Below are 26,309 nucleotides of genomic sequence, written 5' to 3'. Positions count from 1 at the left end.
TCTTTAAAACGTTTCATGCATCTTTCATACCCAAACACACACAAGAGGCCCAAACACCTGACATTCAACTCAGGCGTGTAAGAATTTTTACATCGCTTATTTTATACCATGTAAAAATGCCATCAACAGCTCAATGTCTGAGAATACCAAGCTGTAAGCAGCAGGCAACCACTACACATTCATGTCCCCGGAGCAGAAAAGGGACTTTGAATAGGTAAGATATGCAATTCTTCACTTCTTACTGGTTCAAATGCAGTCTGAAGCATTAGTGACATAAGAGCTGAAGAGCTGGCAGCGTTCCCAAGAAGCAAATATGCATCTTGAGGGATCAGAATATTTGAAGGAGTCAAGGAGTCTAAATCCACTCCTAACCCTTCTGCATACAAGACACAAAACACGACGAGAGAAAACCACTGAACAACTCATACGGACATTGTGTAAGCTCTGATCGCTCTGAGCTGCTTCAGTTTCCTGAACTGGCCTCTCTTCAGAGTGATAAAGAGGAGAGCAACACTGCAAAACTTCAAACTTCTGTGAAATGGGTAAACTGTGATCTAAAGTTGAAGCTAGAGAAATATTAAAGCATTTAAAAAAAAAAAAAAGAGTAGGAGATGAGGGAGCAGAAGCAAAGAAACACCCTTTGCAAATTCCACACTCTTCAGAAAAGCCTATCTTTACAAAAGACAGCATACAAATACCCACACTCAAACATACAAATAACCCATTAATCCTGTTAATTGACTGTCCAAAGCTCCTTATTAAGTTAAACATCAAAAGTAGGCCATGCTAAGAAGTACTACTCCTCCCGGTTCCCTTACCTCCCCCTCTTCTTGGCCATCCTTTCCTCTGCAAAAACTACAAACCCTGAAACTACTCATCTTCCCTGCCAACACAAAACAGGTACTGCAGCTGCACACACATTCCCATCCAGCTAACTGGCATCTACCTATATAATAGCTAGATACCTACATAGCTGTATATAGGAGCTAGATACCTGCACGGCTGTATATAGTAGCTAGATACCTGCATAGCTCTATAGTAGCTAGATACCTGCATAGCTGTATATAGTAGCTAGGTACCTGCACGGCTGTATATAGTAGCTAGGTACCTGCACGGCTGTATATAGTAGCTAGGTACCTGCATAGCTGTATATAGTAGCTAGGTACCTGCATAGCTGTATATAGTAGCTAGGTACCTGCATAGCTGTATATAGTAGCTAGGTACCTGCACGGCTGTATATAGTAGCTAGGTACCTGCATAGCTGTATATAGTAGCTAGGTACCTGCACGGCTGTATATAGTAGCTAGGTACCTGCATAGCTGTATATAGTAGCTAGGTACCTGCACGGCTGTATATAGTAGCTAGGTACCTGCATAGCTGTATATAGTAGCTAGGTACCTGCATAGCTGTATATAGTAGCTAGGTACCTGCATAGCTGTATATAGTAGCTAGGTACCTGCACGGCTGTATATAGTAGCTAGGTACCTGCACGGCTGTATATAGTAGCTAGGTACCTGCATAGCTGTATATAGTAGCTAGGTACCTGCACGGCTGTATATAGTAGCTAGGTACCTGCACGGCTGTATATAGTAGCTAGGTACCTGCATGGCTGTATATAGTAGCTAGATACCTGCATAGCTGTATATAGTAGCTAGGTACCTGCATAGCTGTATATAGTAGCTAGGTACCTGCATAGCTGTATATAGTAGCTAGGTACCTGCATAGCTGTATATAGTAGCTAGGTACCTGCACGGCTGTATATAGTAGCTAGGTACCTGCATAGCTGTATATAGTAGCTAGGTACCTGCATAGCTGTATATAGTAGCTAGGTACCTGCATAGCTGTATATAGTAACTATCCAGCTAACAGCTATCGTTTTGCCCAATACCCCCGTTCTAGTCTTTCTCCCTTTTAGGAGCTTTAATTACCACCCGAAACAAAATATTTATAAAATGCACCAAGAAGCCCGTTGAAAAAGGATGAGGAGGCAGCAATGAATTATGTTCAACATTTGTTAAGCCAGCACCAGGGCATCTGCTGCAGGGCTGTGGTGAAAGTGTTTCTATCAACTCAGCCATCTTGTCTGGAAAATTATAAACCCCGGAGGGATGTTTGCCGTTCAAGTTTCACCCATTCGCAAAGCGGCTTTCTGACTAATGCAAGTGACACAAAATAATGCTAGTGTTATGAATATAATTTAACATTTTAACAGCCGTTCTCGAGGATTTCTATTTCACAAGGACCCATACAACAATTTCCAGGTGGCAAGGTATGAGAGTATGCGTTATACAAGGTTTGATGAATTCTGAACTACAAACAACGTAAAATGAAAAAAGCAACATCAACCTGTGAAAAGAAAAAAACCTAAGTAATTTTTCCATGTCAAGTGGAGATAGCTTGGTAATCTCACTTTTGTTAAATACAGAATAATTCCACAAAAAGAGACTGTATCTTTATACCAAGCATTTCTCCCGTGGTTGGCACTACTGGTTAAACACACTGCCACCGTGCTTTACATTCAAAGGAAGTTTTCAAGATGTTGCTACATTCTGACCGTATCTGTCCATGCACATCATTAATCAATCCTTTTCCCCCCCCTCCCCATTACCATAAAAGGCTTTTTATTTTTTTAATAGAATGCCAAGCTTTTAACGTACTGCTTATTTCACCAGGCAATATTTTTTCTTAAAGACATACCACAAGTAAGTATCTGAAACAAGGTAGAACTGCTTAAAAGAAAAGGATGGGGGAAGCATGGCATAAGTCTCTCATGGAACATGCCAGAGGAAAAAAAAAAAACAAAAAAAAAAAAAAAAAAAAAAAACCCAAAAAAAACCCCAACCAAAAAAAACCCCACACCCAACCAACAACTGCCATGTAACCCTGAAATAATTGGCTCCATACTTTCAACATTAAAAGCAGCCCCTTTCAAGATAAAAGGAACGAGGCTGCCCATAGTGCATTAGTGTACAATCTCCAAAAGGCTGACGTTAACTGCACGTTTGAAGAGTAACCTTCAGGAACAGTCGTGCTGTCACAAGGCTGTGAGACCTTCGTGTGTGAAAACTCCGCCTGAACGCCAGCCTGTAGTTTTATTAGATTTAGGCAACAAATTTGGAATGATGGGGCTTTTCTGTGTGTTTTGACTGTTTTAGTTTTGTCTTGTTTGTTTTTAAAAAGCAATGCTACATTCTCATATCCTTCTTGCTCCTTCCAATCACCTTCATAGCTTCTGTCTCCCAAGGAAAGCGAGCCAAAGAATGACAGGTACCACCAATATAATGGCCCACGTGCAAATACACTCATCTCACCCTGGAAATGGCTTAACTTTTTCCAGTAAAGTTACGCCGCTTCTGTACAAATGCGGTAGTCAATTTTCCTACGTGGACTCGCTGAGAGTGAGACTACATCACATAAACCCCACATTAATTGCAATTGTAACGCTACAGTAGATACCTACGCATATTACTGCTCTCCGCTGTAGAATGAACACTCGCTGGTGCTATCACCTTAAAACCAAAAATCAAGAGTAACTTGAAACATGTGCCTTCCCTCCATCCCAAGTCATTAACTAGATGATTGCATTGTATCCTAGGAGATTTGCTTGTTAACATTAATTCGGTTTTCAAAGGGCAGGCAACTGTATTATCAGCTACTCGACTACCACTAGCTCTATCCGTCCTTCATGGCAGCCAGCACTGGTAGTCTGGCGAGAAAAGAGGGAGGCTTTCAGTAATGTTGTGTTAGCTTCCAACAACTGGGTAACAGGGAGGGAGGAAACTGTGAATATTATGGGTTTTTTGAGATCATGTTGATCAGTGACGAGTCTGTTAGTCATTTTGTCTGCCACACATGCTGCGCTCCTTGGAATACGTTCAAATGAAAGTTTAACAAGTCCACATAAAAGTTAAAAATCACTGTGTTAGTTTCCAAACCTATGATAATTCTCCATACCGGAGGAGTTCCAAAGACAGTCAACTGGAAAAAAATAATTCACCATGAATCGTAGTAGAGAAGGTAACAGGTCAGCAGAGCACACTGTGTCACGTGCATGGCATGGAAGCGCTATACAGCCTAACCATCAAACTTACTACTTTCCTACTAAATTGCCTTGTGGTTCTCACCCAAGAGGAACAACCCAGCGAACAAGACTTGAACTGTGGAAGGTATAACAAACCAGGTTGCTTCCTGAATTAGGATATTCTCCAGGTACTGTAGTTAGGGATGTGTGCATATTTTAATTTACTGTGAAGGAAAGTATTTGTTTAACACACCAAACTATTACATCCAACAATGCAGGAAAACCCCAGTTTCCTCTTGACCTTAGGCACAGGTACTAACTTCAGAAAAAGAACAGTTATTTATGGTACAGATACACACATTTCTAAGAACATCTGAATTTTTAAAATAGATTAAATATGTGGGACAAGGTGAAAGCATTGCAAGATACAGCCATTTACCTGTGTTCCTTTTGGTATATGTTAGAAGAGTACCTGTTCTATATTCAGTGCTCTGGCAATTACAAACAAAAAAACCCAACAACAAAACCTAGCAAACCCACAACTAATACAAGTTATTTCCTTACAGTCAATCACAGCAGACAAGTACCTTGAGCAGAGGAACATCCAACAATGAGAGCTCACCTAAGCATAAATTCCTACACCACCTTTTGATAATTTGAATTTTCAAGAATGTATTGAAAGTGGAAAAAAGTATATAAGCGAGTATCACTCGTGACTCTGAATTCAAATCGTAAGTTCTTATAGTGGTTGTGTGTATCTACTTTGGTCATTTTTTTATATTTAAAACCACACAGGCCGCCTTAACTTGCACCCCCCCACCCCCCCCCCCCAGAAGCAAGCTGTTGCAAACCCAAAGAGCACGCACTTCTCCCTCCCTTCAGAAAAGACTCGGGAGACAAAGCAGCAAGACAGGTTTTCTATTACTCGTGTTGCCCTAATCCATCAAAGACGTGCTACTGCAGAGTGGTCTCATAATTGAAACCATTCTCATTGTCAAACAGACGAACAACGCTTTTTCTGCGGCTCACTAGCCGGTTTTGACTGTGGTTGGTTACTCACCAGGCTCAGGAAAATTCCCAACAGCGCGACTCCGGTCAGGCAGGAGGGCCCCGGCAGGTGCCCGGCCCGCAGCCTGCGAGCACCACGGCACGCCAAGCTCCCCGCGCTCCCGACGTAGTTTCACGGAATTCCTCAGAAATGCTTCAAAGCTAACAGAGGAAGCCTCCTACAAAAGGGCTTTTAACCTATTAAAGGATGTAATTAACGGGCACGCATTGTTTCTGTTCAGAAAAGATGCAGGTACCTGCAACTTATTTTTTCGGCGCCTGCATCTCAGAGGGCATATATCCCGTGGTTAAGAGATCCCCTGGGGAGTAAGAAAGCAGAGCTGCCAGGAACCCAGCAGCCTTCAAGCAACGTCAACGTTAATTATTACGGAGACAAGGCAAAGTAATACAGAGGCAACAAAGCTTTGGCAGCATCTGACTTACTTTCCTGCTGCCCTTCAAAAACACTTCTGATGAAATAAAATGGAAATCCCCACTATACACTGCAGACGAAGGTGACCTTGGGAAGTGGGGGAGAAGAGGAAGAAAAGCAGACGGACGATTCTTAGGAAACTGCCTGGTACCCGACAGGCCAGCTGCCCCCGCGCCCCGTCCTCCCACCCGGTAGCAAGCGTTCAGAAACGGAGAGGTCCGACGGAAGGTCGGAGCCGACCGTACCCATCAACGCCTGCCTGCCGGGTTTCCACTAGCTGGGCTTCTCCCCTGCACTGCTCCATCTGCAAAGACTCCAACTACAGACACGAACCCAACTACAGAAACCACCTCTTCCTATCAGCCTTCCTTCTGCCAAGAGAGTATTACAACTACAATGAAGCTGCGAAAGCTGAAGGCTGAGTAACAGAGTATTTGGGAAGTAGGTTACACAATGGACTCGTTTCAGCACTGAAGGAGAGACGATATATTCCTGGAGAGAGACTGAAGCAAGAATATCCAAGAAATCAGCAGCCCAAAGAACTTCTTATTCCCAAGATAAGGAGTCCCTGCCAGTCTGGGGTATTTTCTTGTTTTGTTTTGGGTTTGTTTTTTTATTTTCCCCCTCATTTTGACATGACCTTTATGGAACAACAAACCAAGACTGGACAGTGCACCAGAAAGGCCGTTTATCTACAGCCTGCAGGATTCCATCCACATTTTCTGCTCCGAGATGACAACTAAAGCAATCAGACATAATGTGAAACTCAGTTTTAAAAATTTCCCATATCTTTTCTACATAAGTTCACTTGAAAAGGTCAAAGCGAAACTTCAGTAATTCAAAAACACCCCAAAAACTTAACACTAGTCTGGCACAGACATAAATATATATAACTAGCTATTCGGTGGTGATTCACATAAATTTGTTACGTACTCCTTAGTTGCTGAAGCAATGAAAACTTCTATGGTTGCAATTTCTAAATGCCAGCGTGATTTTTCAGTCATGACTCAAGACTGTGTAAACATGGGATAAGGACTATAAAAGAGCGATGGGATGAGGTGGGAAAACAGCAGGGCAGTTTTCACTTAAACCCTTAACGCAATCCCATTGATTTGTCCTCAGCAGCACTATTAATATGCTCCATGGTAAAATATTCAGAAGAGAAAAGCGGGGCAAGCGGGGTCATTCCTAACAACCACAAACATCAGCTTACCGCCTCCACTTGTCTCTCTACAGCAGATACACACCTATTAAATAAAACTTTCTAAAAGCATTTGCGTTGTTTCCAAATACATCTTGGACAGCTATGGGTTAAAACTCTCTGGTTGTTCAAATCTAACAAGACTTTAGCTTCCTCCTTTTCATGCTTTAGCTGAAAATCATTTGAATCATTTTTGAAAGGCTTACAAGTTTAAGAAACACAGATTTCTCTGAAACAAAAACATTACTCACCTTGAAAGAATATAAATAAGGGAAAGATAGGGAGGAGAGCTTTATGCCCACAGTGAGCAGACAAATTCTTTTTAGAAGCTCTTATGCTCGCAAGAAAAGAATGTTCTTCCAAAGCCAGGCAACAACAACAACAACAAAAATCTATCACATCAAATGGCACAGAATAAGAACATGAGCTGGAATTGTTAAATCAATACAACTTGAACATAGCACTGAAGGTGGAATGCCTCTGTCCATGGCGCTTCATCATAACAAGGTGAAAGTCCAGTTATACAACCCACAGAATTATTCTACATACTGGATCGGATTTAACGGAATTAGGTTAAATGCGTTTTTCCGTATGCTTTTTAAGCATCCAGAGTGTGCAAGGTTTATGGCACATATTTTTAATCACATCTGAATCTGCAAGGTACGAAATTCTGCAGAACAAAACCAGGGTCCAAACCAAAACCCACCTATTTCTGTAAACTATGTTCTTCCAGTACCTAGGTTATCATACACCGCAACTGTATTACTCTAACACAATGGAAGGAAACCCACGCAGCAAATGCAGTCTGTGCAACGTCAAAATCGCAGAGAAGTCAGCCAAGCTCTAGTGACGCACAACCACCAAACGTGAAGAACGCTGCCCAGGCAGAAAAACCCTACTACACGACCTAGCAGGTACTCGATCTCCGAGGGGGTCATGACGCTTACACAACACACCCTCCCCTACGCAGACAGGCAGCAAATATGTATTTGGGGCTTTTAGAAATAAGCATTTAGAATGGCAAAATCCCCCTTTCCCTTATCTTGTGCTGCTAAATAGGAAAGATAAATCCAGGCAACGAAGGTAGCGTTGCACATTTGTCTAAATTTGCTCTTCACCCTAAAGGCCTGAAAGAAACTTGAGGGAAGGGGAAGCAGCCGATGGAAAGTAGCAGTGGTAGTGCTGCAGGAACAAGGCAAGGAGAGAGCAGAGGGTTGGGTCTGTAGTTTAATGGGGTTGGGGGGGTGGTTGGGGGTTTTTGTTTTGGTTGGTTGGTTGGTTTGTTGGGGAGCTGGCGTGATTTATTTCTCCAGTTCCCTCCCACTGCAATTCAGGTAATGAAAGACCTGAGCTTTGGCAAAGGTCCCCGCCTGAGCCATACCCCACGCCCCCAAACACAACAAAAAAACCCAACCCCAACAAACAAAAAAAACCCCAAACACCACAGTAATTAAGTTTACCGGAAACAAAGCTAATCAAACTGGAGCAGTAACAAAGGGCACCAGAAACACGTTCACTGTATCGCATCAGCCACGCTGGCCAGGAGCCCAGAGTTTTCCTTACGTTTTTTCTCTCCGCCCCCATTTCACAACAGCATTAACAAGCCCTGGCCCAGGACGCCTAGCCTTACAAACTCTGTTTGCAGGAGGTCAGCTTTGCACGAGGTCAAGAACCCAGCATGCGGAAAGCGTTAAGACTTTCATGTAGTAGAGGAGGTTCTTGAAACTACTACTGTTCAGCTCAAAAATCTCGGAGCTTCACAGATCGTTAGAGGTTTCTGAACCACAGAGAAGGGCAGAGTTAGCAAAATAAATCAAGAATTGCTGTGGGATGTCCTAGCGCTTTGCACAACAAGAGGCACTAGGCACAAAGCAGGCTCAGAATTAAACAACGGGGAGGACTTCTCAAATTGCATGAGGAAGGAGCTGGTTTATAACCTGGAATGTACTCTCCCTTTCTTTAAAGGTTCGGGTCTGGAGGCGTTGTAGAAAATAATTCAGTTCGTGGCAGGGGCATAGGGAGGAAGGGAAAAGGGAGCGCAGAAAGTACGTTTGGGGGAGGGGAAGGAGAGGAATCGAACCAACTGTTCCACGCAACAAGAACAATCTATTTCACCATGGCAATAAAAGTACTTATCAGCGCCTTTTTAATGCCAGATTTCTTACTGCTGTACAAGAGTTTGGTAGCGTAAAAAGAAACAATACTCCCTGCCAATTTTCTGTATGCCAGATGACCAGAGCCAATAAGGATTTCCCAACCACCAGTACTGTCAGCATTTTTGATTTTGTCATTAATCTCCTAACACTTTGCCTATTTCTTAAGACTCCAAGCTCTTAAATACAGCACGCACTTAGGAAAGCACCTCTTTCGTTTACATCTCCCCAAAAGAGAAAGTTTCTAAGTTCACGTTTACAAAGAAAAGAGGAATTGAAAATTTTAATCTTGAAAGATCTAAATCGGAAGGAAACACACCTGTCAACATTTTAAGATTTTTTTTTTTAAAAAAAATAGAGATGTAAAAAGCAAAAGGTTTTCTGCGGAGCCTGCTTCGATCGCTCGAAGTCTGATGCGACACGACGCGTACCTTAACTAGACTAAAAGCAAGAAGTGAAGCAGGGAGCTGAGTTTCTTTGGCGCGGCAGCGCAGGAACGCAGCTCTGCCTGGGACGGTGTCGGAGGCCGGCGCAGCAGAGGGAGCCCCTCTTACCCCAAGCAAAAGGCAGGGGCAGCACCAACGGCGGACCCCAGTCCTGCCAGACACTTATCCCTCAGCACGCAGGCACGGGAAGCCCAAAGCCCAAGCGCTTCGCACGGCTCACAGCTTCATTAACTTTGTTTTTCACATAGAAGACATTAAGGTGCCTGAAAATGCATGGTACCTCTTGGCAGGGAAAGGAATCCCGCACCGTAAACCCACCATCACCGGCGTTACGCAGGGCTACGGCTCAGATTTGCAGCCGTCCTCCTACCCGCTGAACACCTTGCAGAACAGCCCCTTCCCTCACGTGCTGCTGGGATAAAAGCAGTAGATGTTGACCCAAAAGAACACCGCCATCACCTGTAAGTAATCATTAGCATTTTGATGTTCCGAGAATTCCAACTCTATCATACTCCTAAGCATTTTTCTTTCAGATACGAAACGGAGAGGGGGAACAAAACAAAAGCAAACGTAGCAGATTCCGGCTTCTGATGTTAAATGTACAAGGCGTACAGAGCCTGCGTGTGGATCCGACTGCCTTAGCTCCCCCCATGGCACAGCCCCTTTAAACAAAAGCCACTATTCTTAACTCTCCATTCTCAGTTTATTCCACAATCTGAGTAATTCCTGGGAGTTTTCCTTGGCAAGAAAAAAACCCACACAAAACCAAAACAACAACAAAAAAAAAACAGTAATCAAGCACTGCTTCTTTTTACAGCTGGTTTGAAACAAAAATGACAAAATGAGCGCATCTGTCTACTGAAGTTGTTATTGTCTTGTTCTCACAGTACAGTTATAGCAGCACATTACAGGATATTTAGGACTGAATAATGTATTTGGGGGCTGATCCTATGCCAAAAAGAACACTGTAGATACCGTTCTTATGGTGCCATCTGGGGCAGGAAGCAACGATTAAGGCCAATGATCTGTTGTATAAGAAGAAAGTTAATTTCATGCCCAGCGTGGCAGGCAAGACGCATTAAAAGTACACTTTACTCTCTGCCAACAGACAATTTTTTTTTTTTTTCCCTGGTGCACAATTTTTTGCCCCCACATGGCTTGCTCTATTGAACCCCACGCAACCTGGACAACAATTTTATGAATGCCTGCGACAAGGAACTGAGAACCGCTTTGCACTGCTAAGCACTCCAGATCACCCTGACTCTCCTCTAACACAGCGCTCTCGACAGGTCAGAGCTGCTCATATTTATTTACTTCTTGAACCTGAAAATTCAAAGAAAACTGCTGCAATACCTTTTGAAATTGCACTCTCTCACACAGTGTAAATACACACACGAAATGGCCCCGCTTGGGACGACGCCTAGATAACACCCGCACTTACGCTGGCTACAATCTAGCTGCCCCTGCTCCATTTTTCTCCCCTTAATGGTACATTTGTAATTAATCTTCATTATCCCTGACTGGGTAAGAAAGCAGTGTGGGTGCTGAGGAGGAGAAAAATCAAGTAGCAAGACAGAATGCTTGTTCCTCAAACGTAAGCAAGCCACCAGCCTGGCAAAAACTGCCTGCGGGCAGTCTGCGCTGGCTTCCAGTGGACAACTGAGCACCAAATTTGGTCCAAATACACACACACGAAATCAAAAAAACAATTATGTATATGCCGTAAACATCAAGTTTAAACACAGAAGTTGAATTAGCTGCAAAAACTGCTTGACTTTCACTGCAGTTTGTTTTTCAGTATCTCAGACTTGAGCAATTGCCACAAAACTCACCACTTGCCAACCGAACCACTTGTCTCCACATCTCCCTCCCTTTCTAAAAACCTTTTTTTAAAAATAATTCTTGTGTCTGCTCCGTACAGGAATGTTTAAAAGTCGGCGTTCCCACTGCACAGGTAAGAAAGAAGGACTAACCAGCACCAGGCAGACACCATCTGAAGCATATCTTCAGCACTGATGCGGTGCTCTTCCAAAAAGAGACTTGCATTGTGTTGCCCCCCTCGGTCCTGGTCCCGTCCTCCCCCCAACAGACACCACCACCCGAGAATGCCACGCTCACCCTAACAGAAGTCTTTAACTTGCCACAAAACAAAGCCCTTGATTCATGTGTATCTTTCATAGATTAAATCAAGTACTTGTAGGATGAGATTTGTGCAACACCATTTTTACATCAATGCAGCTATTATAAAGGACATCAAGGCTTGTCTTCCTGCTTTGCCACAGAAGTCTTCGGTTTCCCTGAGCACGTCAGTAGGTTTGCTTCTGACTCAGCTCTTAACTTGCAAAAACTTCAATTCCACACCCAACAGTGCTGTACATAAGGTACACCGTTAAAGATCATGCGATCCTCAGATACCAGCTGTGGGTCTGTGAGTTAGTCCCGCAGAGAGGGCTACGTGGAGAATATTTCTCTATTAAGCCATTTCAAAAATCAGACACCAAGCAGGATTATACAGATTCATTTCTTCAAGGAATTACCCAAATTTTATGACATTAGCACTGTTCTAGGACAGGATGTCCCACCAACATCACTGTTGCTTATATGACTTTTTTATTTTTGCCTTTCTGAAAGCCATCTTCAAGTTTTAAAGCGTATCTTCAGTTGCTAACTGGATGGGAAACAAACAACATGAAGGGTTTGGTGCACGGCATCCATGGAAAAGAACCTTGCCAGGATAGGACACTCAACCATGAGAATCAACCGCACAGATTCTCAAACAGATACCTATTTTATGTGCCTGAGATTCGCAGGACCTTAGGATTGATGTCGGAGTATTTGATACAATCTGACAACAGCTACAAAAGAAGAAAAGCTAATACTTTTTCTCATAGGGAAAGAAAAATACAGAATAAAAAGTATACAGCTGTTGCTGATGAACAAAACCATTTTAACCAGTCACACATACCCTTCAGCATAGATGCAAAAGAGAGAACTCACAGTAAGAAAATAAACCAAACAAAATGCCTTATGATGGTGAATTATAAAGAGAAGGTAAGGAAAACGCAGTGTAACAGAACTATAAGGAGTCACAGAAGCATTGTGTTCTCTCAGTTGTTGAGGAAGATTCAGATAATATTGTATCAATTTCCCAAATAATCTTGGCTTAGATCTTCAACTAGGTACCTTTCATTACAAAACAGAAATTCTCCTTTTTGGCTCTCTGACAGAACTTGATGCAATTGCCTAATGGCCTTCTTTGCTTGCAACAATATTTTACCCCTACCTACCTCTAAACCTTCAGAGAAAAATAAACAATGAGTTTCAATCTTGTAATGTAAAACAATAAAAATACCCCACCAGAGTGCAGAGCTGATTTATTACCCATGCTAAACGCAATTCTAGAGTCCAGTTGGCACAGTGAATATACCTTCTGGTTTTATGCTCTTCACCTACAAAGGTTTTAGTAAGAAACTCACATAAGCAGCCCAGTTTTTGAGCTGATGACATTGTAAATTACCTTTAGAATACAAAAGTAAAATAATACAATTGAAAATGAATTATCTTACTCTCTTAAAAGAAAGCTTAGGAGTTTTAAAACATAAACCCAAAGCACATTAGGTACTTTCTTTCTCTGATTTTACTTGCTTCAGCTGAAATTGAGACACGCAGGTATGCGAAAGGGTATTTTGGTCTTTGGAAGATGTAACCACAGTCATTAACCAGATGACCACGCACTTGTGGCACCGGGCCCTGAAAGTGAACCGTCAATGTAAAAAGGCAGTTCACAGAGCAAGGATTTAAGAGATAAGCAATATATACCTTCAGAATACGTTAGGTCAAAAGAAGAAACTTGAAACACTCAAGGAACTGAAACAAAAGGAAGACACATGGTACATAAACCTTGAAGATGAACTGTGGCTCAAGCTTGTCCAATAACGGATACAGCCGGCAGCTCTACTCACCTGTAAGATCTGAAATCCGTTTTAGAGATGAAGACAACATAGTGTATACCAGAGTTAAACCTTTATGTCTCTTTAAAGACCTTTCTAAACCTTCTATTTTATTATCCAATAAAATGATGACATTTGCAATAGGTTTAACAGTTCAAATTTTAAAAACAAGCCAAATCACAGTGAACGTATATACTGAACATCCCTTACAGATGATCTGGTCTTTGTAAACAGCTTTCAGCTCAGTGCCACTTAAATTTCGGAATATCTCCATCTGAGCTCAGCTCCTATGAGCTCAGCATTTCATTAAATTCTTTGGCTTACTTATTCTGCTCCTGGTGAGAAGCGTGAACTGAATTACTGTATGCCTCCTCAGTACAGTGCTTTACCTTAAAGCCAAACCTATTAATTTAGTGTTCTCCCTCAGTTAAGATAGCCACACTCAAAAAAGGAAAAAAAAAAAAGGCAACATGCTCCCTACAGATGGGTTTGCTATGCAAATGAATCAATGGTTTCACTGACACAGGAAAAGCAACTAACTGATGCCTCTGCTGATTTTTCAAAATGGACTGCAGCCCAGTAGGGTATCTGCTATGACTAAAGAAAAAAAAGTCTTAGGCTATCATTTTTAAAATGGGAAGCCTATAGTCACTGTTTTAACAAGAACAAAACCCTCCAACTGTAATATCCATGCAATGGAAGCACTAGCAGCAGTGAGCAGAGATGAAATGAAAAGAAGCAGTGGCTGTTTATGTTGGCAGTCGCTTCAAACTCTAATGGAAAATTTCAGCTCTGACTGCTTCTAGGCTAGAACAAGTTATTAAGGAAAAAGGTTCAGCTTTCAAACAGAAAAGGCTTACATAGCTTGTCCCTTTCTGAACACTCCTGCAGCAAAGACAAGTCAGGAAATAATATGCCTTGACTATGCAACGTATTAATATCCTACCATTAGGGGAATACACCATCAAATAAAATATATTTCCTTTGGGAAAGGAGAACAGTGATAATGCCCATGCCACAGACACAAACTCAGCTATTGATACAAATAAGTTACACCACTAAACGCAAACCTTAAAAAGCCAACGTAGAGCTAACTAATCGCTTTATACTAACAGACCGAAATATATTCACCTAATTATCCCCCTCTTTTGATCAAAGGAAAACTGCTATTTGAACAATTATGTCGAGGGAGCATCTTTACCTTTCACACGCTCATGAGAATTCTGCACAAATATTACTAAGGCTGTTTGTTGACGTGAAGGGTACACAGTGTCCTCAGAGGGGACAAACACCTTGCCAGCCTGCACACACGGTAACTGCAGGGACCTTCCAGCTACTACACCTTTGCACTACATTTAAGAGCTACTCAGGAAGCCAATGTTGTATATTATGTAACACAAGATTAAGCATTAATGAGGCAAGAATAAAATTGTTTATCTAAACCCCAATCTAAAATTAAGCAGAAGTTTATGCTGAAACCTCACGCTGCACTCATTTTGTCTCCTAACATCAACAGAGCACAGCTCATTTAGTCTCTGAGGTAAATCCCAACAGCATTTAATTTGGCGAGAAGATTTTACTGTCAGAAGAGAGAGGCACATAAATACAGCACGTTGCAGGTATTTTGATCTAGGGAAAATAGTTGATATTCATGACTTCTACTTACACCGTGTTTTAAAAAGCTAAATACAGAAGCATCCACCCAGAGGCAAGACCTCTCGATTGCATTCTGTCGTCTCTTGCCAAGCAGCCAAACCAAAAAAATCACACCCCCCCAAGATACCTATGTGCTCAACAGGGAAATTCGGAACAAAATCAGCCCAAAGTCTGCATGGCCCCACAAAGATTCACTGTCCTCTTTTTAGACTTCTCACTAAGCAAGCAGCTCTACAAGGCTCACCAAGGAGCTTCAGCCTGCCAGAAAAAAGACTAGCAGGCAATTAGACCCTGGTCTCCATCACTGTACCAGAAACCTTCCCTGAAGAATGCAGCAGGAATCATCCAAGAACCTCAAAATGTTCAGATAGGTGTCATCCCCAGCTTTAAGAATAGGTAAAAGAGGTCAAACCGGGCCTATTCCCGTGAAAGACACAGTGTTTCCAAAACCTCAATTCAACTGCAGCACATGCCATAGCTATCTAATGATACAACATGATATTATTCTTAAACCTAGGTGAGGCTGCCAAAGGGACAAGCAGAGACATCCCGCTCCATTCCTAGCGGCTAACTACCAGCAGAGATGGCTACGAGTTCCGCTGGTCAGACGACACATCTGACACAGAGCAGGCTGCAGGAACTCCAGCCAGGGGAAAAACAAAGCTGTTCCTTCTGGGACCACAGCCTTAAATAGTCCAGGCAAACTGAACGGAACCCTCAGTGAAGCTTACAGAAGTGCTTCTGAGTGACCAGCGCCAGGGCAGGCTGCGTGGAACACGACCCAGCTCTACATCTGAGCAAGCCGACACCGCGACTTGGCATCCTCCTCCTGCTCCGACTGGACATTATTGCTGTGCATAAGCTCATGTTCATCCCGTTTCTATTTACCTTCTGCATGCCACTAACGCAGAGCTGAGCTATTTACAAGACCACACTAAGTCAACCCCCAACCTCGTAGGCATTTAAGTCCATTTGTCTCGGGCCTATCACAATGCTGGTGCTTCTAAAACTCTCAAATTCGAGTAGCTCAGTGTAATCACCAGAAGAATTCAGAGCAGGAGAATGTTAAATACTTTATAAATCCCATATTATCACACAGTTTTAGCAAATTAATCCAAAACAGGGGTGTGGGGGTGGTGGTAGTGATGGTGGTGTCACATTTAAAGCCAAATCAGATACTTAAGAAAACTTGCTGCCAGCTGCATACCTTGCATTCTCACAACATACGAATTTAAATGAAAGTTATTAATGAAAACTGTTCATGTCACAAAGGTGCCTCCAAAATTTATTTCCCGGCTTACCATGTAGAAGCATCAAAATTACTCCTAAGCACGAACCAAGTGAGAGTAGGATACTTCAACTGGGCCATCCAACTACAGCTACAACTAAGAGAAAACTATTCAGGAGAAAGGGGGAAGGAAGAGAGACAGATGGGAACAGAGGAGAAGATACATTTAAGACAGAGTTCAATGGAAACCCAAGGAAGTTTCAGAAGTTTTATTTAAGCTCATCTACATGGAGGCACTTTTTCTCCAACGTATCCCAAGGTTAAGGCTGACCCAGCCTTAAAACCATTGCCTTTCCTCGATCCGTTTCAGCAGAGGGCCAGCTCAGGTAAGAGCTGATTTTCAGTTCCTGTGTCTCTTGCTTATAAAAGCTTGAAGAGAACGCTACAGCTAGTTACACTCATGCCCACTGGGAACCCTCTCGGACATAAACATTGAAATCAACTGGAAATTTGAAGCAAACCGGAAGAGTGAAGACCTAAACAAACACACAGCTTTGACATGCACTAAATATTTTCTTTCATAAAGATTTTTTTTTTTTTCTTGCTGGTTATTCATTCAGAAGAAACAAGTTAAAAAAAAAGGTTGAAAAACTATGTTAAACTAGTTAAAACACACATTGACAAATGCAGGGTTTTCTTAGAAGATATGGTACATTAACTGTGGCGAGCAAAAAATAGCAAAGGGACAACTCAAACAAGACATTCCGATACGACATTCCTGTACACACTCGTGAAACCTTCGTACAGGATGGCCTAATTCTCATCTCTCGCCATGGCCACTTTACACCTTCCAATATTACAAAAGAAATACAATGTCATATTCACCTCTATATTCTGACTTCCTGTACAGTAGCATCAGCTTGCCTTAACATAAACTAGGCCTAGTCTCTACAATAATTTTGTATTTCTGTCTTATTACTTATCTTCCACTATTGCAGAGCTCCAGCCACAGGGCTTAGGGCGATATTAGGGAAAGTTCTCCCCAGCGAAAGCAGCGTAAATGTGTCTAGAGAAGGCAGGCATAATACAAGAAGCATGAGAGTAAGGGGATTTAACTTTAAGTGGGTTTTGCAGAGAGGCAAAACCCCTGGCTCCCCTCCCCACAGGCTTCAGTGACTGGTAAGGTAAACTCTACTAAATTAGAAACGTGCAGGAAGTATTGAACTAGAGCCGGGTTGCCATTTAGGGCAAGTCACTTCAGGAATGCCCGACTCGTTTTCAAGTAGTTTTTGCAGAACTTGGGAGTTGCCATAGTGCTTTTGCATCCATATAACAATTTTTAGAGTTTTCCCTCATGTTAACATGGTGGCTAAACAGGAAAATAAGGCCTCTTTTCTAGTGTTTCTGGAATTGCTAGAGGGTTACTTCACACTGCAACAGAAAAATGGCAGGCAAAGTATCTGAAATTATTCTGCTGATGAAAAAAATACAGACGAATTAATTCCACAGCCTTATAATTTACATTATTCATTATTCCACTTTAAGGAGGAAAAGCAAAGCTGGATAGTCAAATATCATTTACTGCAGCCTTTATTCTGCATGTCTTACTACAGCAAAACTGCTGTAAATTTTATCTGAAAAAGACTGGGAATTAAAAGAAAGCAGAAGTGAGACCTGTGGGCAAAAATAGGAAAGAGAGATTAAACAATCCGTTGTAGGTCAAAGGTTATTTGTAGATCAGTTACCACTAGGGGCTAAAAAAGCCTGCTCAAAACCATCACCACCCGGCTTCCCAGTTGCTCAAACTTCATATTTAGTCTCCTCTATACCAAAAATTTAGACCTAAGGAAACAAAAATGTAACACTGACAAACGATAGCTTACATAAAGTTTCCCACCACTTGCAAACTTTCAGAACTTTTGCAAAAAGCCTGAGGCCTGATACCCAAGTTCAAGTGTAGAACTCACGGAGTACAAACAGGGTCAGACACCTGCCCCCGACTCTCAGTTCTTTAGTTGTTCTTTTCCTTTCTCCTGCAAACTGTTTTTCTCTATCACAAAGAGATATTTTGTATTTAAAAGCACATTGCACAGTTGCTGTAATTCAAACTTTAGAAGAGTACTTCTGCCTCTCAGTAACTTTACCGTCAACAGAATTCATTTCTAAAGTAAACGCCAATTTGTTCTAAATACATTGCTAGGAGATACTCTGAAGAAAAGAGGAAAGGACTGCTTAAGCTCCGTGCCGGATTTGTTAGATGCTGCTAAGCAGCGTACCATTTCGGCATTCCTCCTAAGCTCTCACCTTTCCAACACTGGGCCTTCATGCCTCAAAATCCAACAGAATACTAAAGCAAAGTCTACCTATGCTCGATCGATAATTAGTTTTTCCCGTCGTTCTCAATGGGAGAATCAGGGAACATATACACCAACTGAGGCACTCCAGGAATCGTTTCATCCTCCCCCTTCTATTTGACTTATGCGGCGTTACTATTTACCAATGAGACTGCGATATCACAGCACCGTCTCACAAGAATGTCTCGGAAGAGAATGGAAACGTCCTACAATAAGTGACAGGTTTTAAAATATTTTCACAATAACATTCTTCCCCACTGAACATCCGAATTCCGCACACAGAAAAGTCTAAACAACCAGTTACGCTTCAAATAAATATTTTCCAGGTCAGTAACACATTGCTAGAAAATAGCCTAACTCAGTTTTCATTGAGCTATCTCCCTTCTAAATTCAGAGCAAATATAACAACCGCTTTCCAAAACCACCCTCCCAGCAGTTAAATGACACCTGCAGAACAGAAACCGAAGCTTCTAGAGAAGCTTGGCAATTAGGACTAATGGAAAAGTAACTAGATTCCCAAGGCTTCCCAAACCCTCTTTCCTTTGAAGAAGTCAACCACTCCGCCCTGTCCATCTTCCTTCCAAGCACTTGCCGGCATTTCCAGCAGAACGACGGTCATGCAAGCTTTGTGAAGTTCAGCAGAGCAATAAGCCACAGATCAATTCAGAAACCGAAGTTACGCGCTTGCGGTGCGCCCGTCTCGGGAACGCGAAGAGTTAAATACACCAGCGCAGGTTGCAGGAGCAAGCACATACCTCCGTCTTCCAGATGCAATTAGATTTTGTTTTGGTTTAGGCTTTCTTTAATTACCCACTGCCATTTGAGCCCAACTGGGTGACATAAATGTATTATCCCATCATAATGTCAGAATTTAAAATTAGATTTGGTCTCCATAAATACACTTCACCCAACCTTAGTGACTCCGTCCAGCAATGACGACTATTTTATGTAACATCTTTCGTACACTAAGACCTAAAAACTGCACTAAAAATTACAGCTAGCTTTTCTGGCTGTGGATTTCTTTTCCATTTCTCTGAAGAGACTCCGGTTCAGGGTGAAAAAGAAACAGTTTCGTAAGATCAAACACCAAAGCAGCAGGAGAAAAAGCGAATTACATAAAGTCGGAATGTACTTACGGTCTCCTTATTTGGAAGCAACTCCTTTCGGATCCTGAAGAAGTTCTTGCCGTACTGCCTCAACCCCTTAATAAAACGTTTCTGTGATAAAAGATAACAAAAATAATATGTCAGCAGAAGGGAGGGAGAGGGGGGGGGGGGGGGGGAAAAATCTTGTTAATCAGCACAAGAGCCAAACAACGTTCTTCGCTTAGGGACCGTCGGCAGAAGAGAGCGTCTAGCTACACAGCGACCGCCAACGGGGAAAAGGCTTGGAAAAGGCACCGAAAAACGCGAGCCGCATCGCCTTCCGTGTCAAACTTCCAGCGTTTGAAGCTTAAAAAAGAAACAAGTCGGTACCGCAGCGAGTTCCTCCGCAGACGGCGCGAGGCGCTCCGCCGCACGCCCCCGGCCCCGCCGCGGGAGGGGGCACAGGCAGCGAGGGGGTTAACGCTCCCCGCAGCCGCCGGCCCTCCGCCCCCCCCGGCCCGCTTTTCGGAGGGGCCCGAGCGAACGCCTCCCCGAGCCCCCCCCGCGCGGAGACGCTTCCTCCCCGAGCCCTGCGGCCGCCCGCGGGGCCGGGGCCGGGGCCGGGCAGCACCGGCGGGGCCCGAGGGGCCCGGGCAGCGCCGGCGGGGCCGCGGGGGCAGGGAGGGAGCGCGGCGGGGCCGCCCCGCGGCGATGGCGGCCGGGCGGGCGAGCGGGGCCGCGGCGCGGGGAGCGCGGCAGCCGAGGCGAGCGGCGAGGCGGGGGCCGGGCGGGAGGCGGCGGCGGCGGCCGCCCAGCGTGTGATGGCGGCGGGGCTGGGCGGCGCGGCACCCGCGGGGCGCGCCGCAAAAGGCGGCCTGGATCGCCGGCCGCCCCCCCCCCGCGCCCCGCGCCCCCGGATCGAGCCCCGCCGGCTCTGCAACGGGGCGGCGGCCTCCTCCTCCTCCTCCTCCTCCTCCTCCTCCCCCGGCAGCTGCTGCAGCTCGTCTGCCGCACCCCGCAGCTGCCCTTCGGTGCTCGCCGCCTGCAGCTGCCCCTTGCACTCGCGTCTCCCCCCGCCATACCCCCCCGGCCTCCGGCTGTAAGCATCGCCCCCTCCCCTCCCCTCCCCTCCGGGGCCAGCACCTTCCGCCGGCACAAGGCTCGCAGCGGGCGGGCCGGCCGCCCCGGGGTCCCGGCCACCGGCCGCCCCGGGGTCCCGGCCACCGGCCGCCCCGGGGTCCCGGCCACCGGCCGCCCCGGGGTCCCGGCCACCGGCCGCCCCGGGGTCCCGGCCACCGGCCGCCCCGGGGTCCCGGCCACCGGCCGCCCCGGGGTCCCGGCCACCGGCCGCCCCGGGGTCCCGGCCACCGGCCGCCCCGGGGTCCCGGCCACCGGCCGCCCCGGGGTCCCGGCCACCGGCCGCCCCGGGGTCCCGGCCACCGGCCGCCCCGGGGTCCCGGCCACCGGCCGCCCCGGGGTCCCGGCCACCGGCCGCCCCGGGGTCCCGGCCACCGGCCGCCCCGGGGTCCCGGCCACCGGCCGCCCCGGGGTCCCGGCCACCGGCCGCCCCGGGGTCCCGGCCACCGGCCGCCCCGGGGTCCCGGCCACCGGCCGCCCCGGGGTCCCGGCCACCGGCCGCCCCGGGGTCCCGGCCACCGGCCGCCCCGGGGTCCCGGCCACCGGCCGCCCCGGGGTCCCGGCCACCGGCCGCCCCGGGGCTGCCCCGGAGGCAGAGGAAGGCCGAACACGCAGCACCTCTTTCCGAAGGGCCGGCCCTGAGGGCTTTCTCCTTTCCTACAGTAAGCGTACGGGTGGAAACGCTCACAAACACCAAATTCTACCTGCAAAAATGGTGAGGGATGCTGCGCCTATGGGCCCTAACGTTCTGGGGGGGACGAGAACCAGCAGCTCCCTAAAAAGAAACATACCCCAAGCTGGCTTAGCGCATTTTGGAGCGCATCTCGCAAACATCTACTTGAAGGAGGTGGGCAGGTGATTGGAGGCTTCCGTATTGCGAAGCGGATATGGAATCCCAAAAAGGGAAATTCACTACTAAAATAAAGGGTAATTCACTACTAAAGTAGTGCTCTGTACGCCTCATAAGCTGCCACCACAGCACCGAGCATGAGCGAGCAGTCTCGTTGGAACCTCGTGCATATTATGTCGCAGATACGCTCCCACAGGGATCTATCCTTACCTAACCCTGACCCTCAAAAGCAGCGAGACTGCTAGGGTTCGCCAGGAACATGCCTGGGGGCACAGAGACAAGAATTAACCACCAGTTGTACACGCTTTCAGATTAGAGTCCTTTCCAGCGTACGATCTGCTCGTACCCACCTGCTCCTTTTAAACCAGCGAACGGAGCACTCGGGAGTTTAAGAGTTCAGTGGCAGGGGTGCTCGGGCTCCTGAACACGGCAAATTTTACTAACAGCAAGGCACCAGCCCCCCATTCACGGGCAGCCGTCACACAAATACCTGCCGAGCAAGATGCCAAGGCTGCCTGCCCTGTGTGACTGGCCACTAACGCACACGCATACTCACTCTTTACCATGTGAATGACAAGAATTTTCATTACACTGAGGGCGAGGGCAATCGCTCCCCTGGCACCACATGCATACCTCTTCTCTCTTAGCTTCTGGGCAAGAAAAGATGGCAGCAGCAGCAAGGCAAAGAGCCGTGCCCTCATGCCGCTCCCAGCATCCCAAAGAGCAACACAATTCCTGTCGGCAGCTTATCACAAAGAATGGCAATCAACGAAATCAAGAAACGTTTAAAAACAGGCGATCCAAAGGGAACTCAAGACTCTAAACAACGCGGCTCGGTTCCTGGCTTCGACATCGCCGCTTCGCGGGCTGTATCAGGAGTACGATGCTCCTGCAGCATCCGTTGACGGAGCGCATATAGGAAAGGGCGCCAGAAAAAGCTGTAGGGGAATAAGAAGAAACCAGAGCCGGAACACTCCAACCATGGGTGAAAAAGCACAGGGAAATACGAAGGAGCAACCTTGTCCACTGCATAAAATGAAAAGCCCCGATTCCCTATTTCTCATTTTACCAAAGACTTACTATGGTCTATCTGAATTCTCAGGGGACCACTGTATTTATTTTTCAAGAATCCTTTTAACCAAACTATTTTACATTTGGTTTGTGTTGTGATTCAACTCTGTATTAAAAAAGCCTATGACAAACTGTTTTCCTTTGAACTCATGAGATGTCAAAAATCCCCACTAGGAAGGTAAGCCTAGCGTATAGGCGATCTGAAAAACAGAATTAGAGGGAGCTTGAAATGCTGCTCCAAATTTCCAAATAGGAATGAAGTCAATCCTTCTGGCATTCTGAAATTTTGGCCAATTATGCTGTCACCTTTATCGGTGTCATACAGAATTGCCACTAGGCCACTGAGGCAGTGCAAGATACCCAGCTATAAAATAGTTGTGTGCCTCTACTGAAAGGCAAGGGAGCGCCACTTCTTAATACACAAAGAACAACAAAGCACACAAAAATTAGTTTCAAACTTAGACAGAAATTCTAAAGCCTAACATAATGATCAAGGTTTTTTCAGAACATTTTCAGATTTTCTTTCCTATTCCAGCCTTCCATCAAGTCAGGCATCATGTTCAGTTCTCCCTAAGCCTGCAGCAAGAACAGCTACTTCTTTTCTCCAAGTCAAGCACAAGAGACCTCTAAATGTTTTTAAATATAAAAGAACTAAATAGTTGCACACCAAATCAGAAGTGACCTGTTGCTCCCCAGCGTCTCATAAAACAGACTGCATAACACAGTTTAAATTTTCTCTACTCTGCACAAATGACATGCAACAAATTTTATGTCTGCATTTTAATGGTGCAGGAGATGTTGCACTACTCACAGAAGGCATCTGAAAATGACAGCTGCTGAATTAAAATAGTCTTACAATACAGCGCTGGTAGAACAATGAGACTTAAACCTATGGATGCATGAGAAAAGTTTTGATAAAAAGTGGAAGTGGCTCTAGACCACAATGGTTTAAAAATCCAAGTTCTGTACTTTTAAAAATTAAGATTTTTATTTCAATTATTTATTTCAATTTTACCACTTACGCCTAACTTTAAAACGTTATTTATGACAGAATTCTGTCAGCATTGTTGCTTGTACTGTTCACTGAAGACAAACTGTAACACAATTAAAAAATGCTACGGATAATTATTGCTGTGAAGTGACATTAGGAAATCCCATGGCTTGCTAGGTCGGTCAATGTTGACAGACACCACAGTTATATTTTACGAAGTGGTTACCATGGCTAATGACCAGCCACAACACGAGAGCTCCTAATACCAGTTTTTAATTTGAGCTTCCCCAATGCAACGTATTGGATTCTGCAGTATCCTGCCACAATGTGTAAGCAGGGAGCTATAAATAACCGAGGAAGAACAAGGAACAAGCATGTTAATGTTTGCATATGTGTTACTTGCAGGTCCCATATTTTATCCCAAGAAACAAATATCATGACAAGATACACAAAGCCATTATGTTCTGACTAACAGAGCTCAGATGGCATGTTTATCAATGTGATGATAATGCCATTGCAAAGCTGTAGTTAAGGTTATACGTCAGGGTTTCTATTATCAAGAGATTAGAGCTTGGCAGGAAAAATTTGCTGCTGCACGCCGAAATTGAGCGCCCCAGGTTTTAACTGCGGTTCCCGGTTCAGTTTTCTTCTTTACTGCAGAAATCTAAAGTAAAGCTGTTTCTAAAAGCATGCAAAAATAATGTCTAGTACAAAATAGCCTGTTTAATCAACTTAAGAATTTCAAACTGAAACCTCATGGACTTCAGAAAGGCAGAACGAGCGATGAAACTGTAAATTCACAACCGCTATGTTTTTCTGAGGTGATGCTTCAATCAGGTTTAGATCAAACGTATTTTCTCTAAGAAAATCCATGTGCTATTTCATTCCCTTCCCATGACTTCCACCTGGTTAATTAGTGAAGAACATGTTGTAATGCAATATATTTACAAACACAGAGCCTTTTCTGTTCCTTCTTAATCCAGGAAATAAGGACTTTTTTTTTCCCCCCCCTCAATCTTTCTAAAAAAATCTCCTCTTTAGACCATGTCCAAGAACAGCAAGTTCTTCTCTCAACCTTTTCCTTAATTAGGAACATATAAAAACGGAAGATTTTGCTGTCATGAAAACAACGTGCGTGTTTTGAAAGGCCCAAGGTCTTCCAGGCAGATGCCAATTGAAGTTTTTGCCATCTTCCATGCTTAATATGCCTTTTTAAGTTTTATAGTAAATATGGTAAGAAAATTTACAGGCTTTTAATAGTTAACAGCAAATAAACGCTATATACATAAAAGCGTCGTTATTTCTCAAATTTCACAAGATGAAAAATTATGGCAGTTGTTGTTCTGAAAAGAAAATGAGATCTGGTTATATCTGCAGAACTTCTGTTAAATGTGCAGCACATTTATAGATTGCCCCAAACAATTTTTCAGCATGCAGACATTGTATAGGCACACCAGCTAAATTTCAGTGCACGGAGTATGTTTTATTAAAAGCTTGGCTGAGTTTTAACATTATATTTCGCTTACGTGTGTACAGTGCAAATAAAGGCAGTTGCTGATAACGTTAAATGATGTATATACTGTCCTCTAGAAACGGAATCATCCTGATAGCTTCCTTAAGACGACACGGTTTAACCTATAGATGTCAGGTATCTCTTAAAAAAAATGTAACTTGTGTTAGTCACGATTTTTTTTTTTCCCCCCAGACTATACCCGGCCCTAGCAGAAAACGATGCTAGTATTTATTGTATCTTTACCTCCAAGGAATTCATACGCTCAATAACAGACAGGACTAAGTACTCCGCACGTAACGCCATCAAAGGCAAAAAGAGGTACCTCAACTTAAAGAAAATGCAGCTGTCATATCCAAGCTATCCTCAGAATGCCCCAAACCACTGCAGGCACACAGCACGCGCATTTAACTCTTTCCACAAGCTGCTTCGTGCCCCCCACGCTCGTACCCAGAGGTCGCCCAGCTGCCCCACGACCCCGTGCAGCTCGGGCTGCGGCCGGAGAAGGGGAGGCGTCTCGGGGACGGGAAGCTGCAGTCGGACGGACTGCGCCTGCCGTGCCCCATCCACCTCCAGCCCCGCTGGCCCGCGGCTCGCAGCCCTGCCTTCTCAAACCGCCCCGGCCGGGCACTGGCGGCTTGGCCGAAGCCGGGAGGAAACACTCTCTGGCGCTGAGCCCGGGAAGGCTGCACGATGAAGAGGCAGGGGGAGAGACGGACAGATGTTCTGTCCGGTCAGAGAGACAGCAGGATCGCCAAAGACTTCCACACCACCATCTGAAGATGCACAAATTGCCAGCTGAAGAGGAGAGGAAGCTACAAAAGAAAAGAGGGGAAAAGAACCTTTTCTAGGGCAGAAGGGAGAGACGTTCCACAGAAATTTCTTGGCTTGAGACCGCACATCCTCCGAGCAACCTGCCATGAACAAGGACTGGTCCCAAGGTAACAGAATATTCTAGGTTACGACAGTAGCCTGTAGAATGAGGAACAAGCATGACGACTCAATGAAGCTCACCTGAACCCTTTGTTTAAAAAAAAAAAAAAACCACCAAAACACAAAACCAAAAAACAGTCCACTAGGAAAGAGGAACTATCAAGAAAAATCTACATTCAGGCCTCTGCTATGTTCCTTTAACATGCCCTGCTGCTGAGAGAACAGGATATGCTTCAACCTCAT

The 26,309-nt window shown here is 44.8% G+C and overlaps 1 protein-coding gene across 1 annotated transcript in view; it reads right to left on the bottom strand.

Moving 5' to 3' along the window:
- RERE (arginine-glutamic acid dipeptide repeats) overlaps window positions 1-26,309 on the bottom strand; it is a 178,324-nt gene that overhangs the window by 33,800 nt on the left and 118,215 nt on the right. The window contains exon 14 of the mRNA XM_075721534.1: window positions 19,626-19,706. Within this exon, the coding sequence (XP_075577649.1) occupies window positions 19,626-19,706 (81 nt within the window). The remainder of the gene's footprint in view (window positions 1-19,625; window positions 19,707-26,309) is intronic.

This window comes from Pelecanus crispus, chromosome 15 (assembly GCF_030463565.1).
Source record: "Pelecanus crispus isolate bPelCri1 chromosome 15, bPelCri1.pri, whole genome shotgun sequence".
Lineage (NCBI taxonomy): Eukaryota > Metazoa > Chordata > Aves > Pelecaniformes > Pelecanidae > Pelecanus > Pelecanus crispus.
The sequence above is the reverse complement of the archived record's forward strand: the minus strand, read 5'-3'. Positions and strand labels throughout refer to the sequence as shown.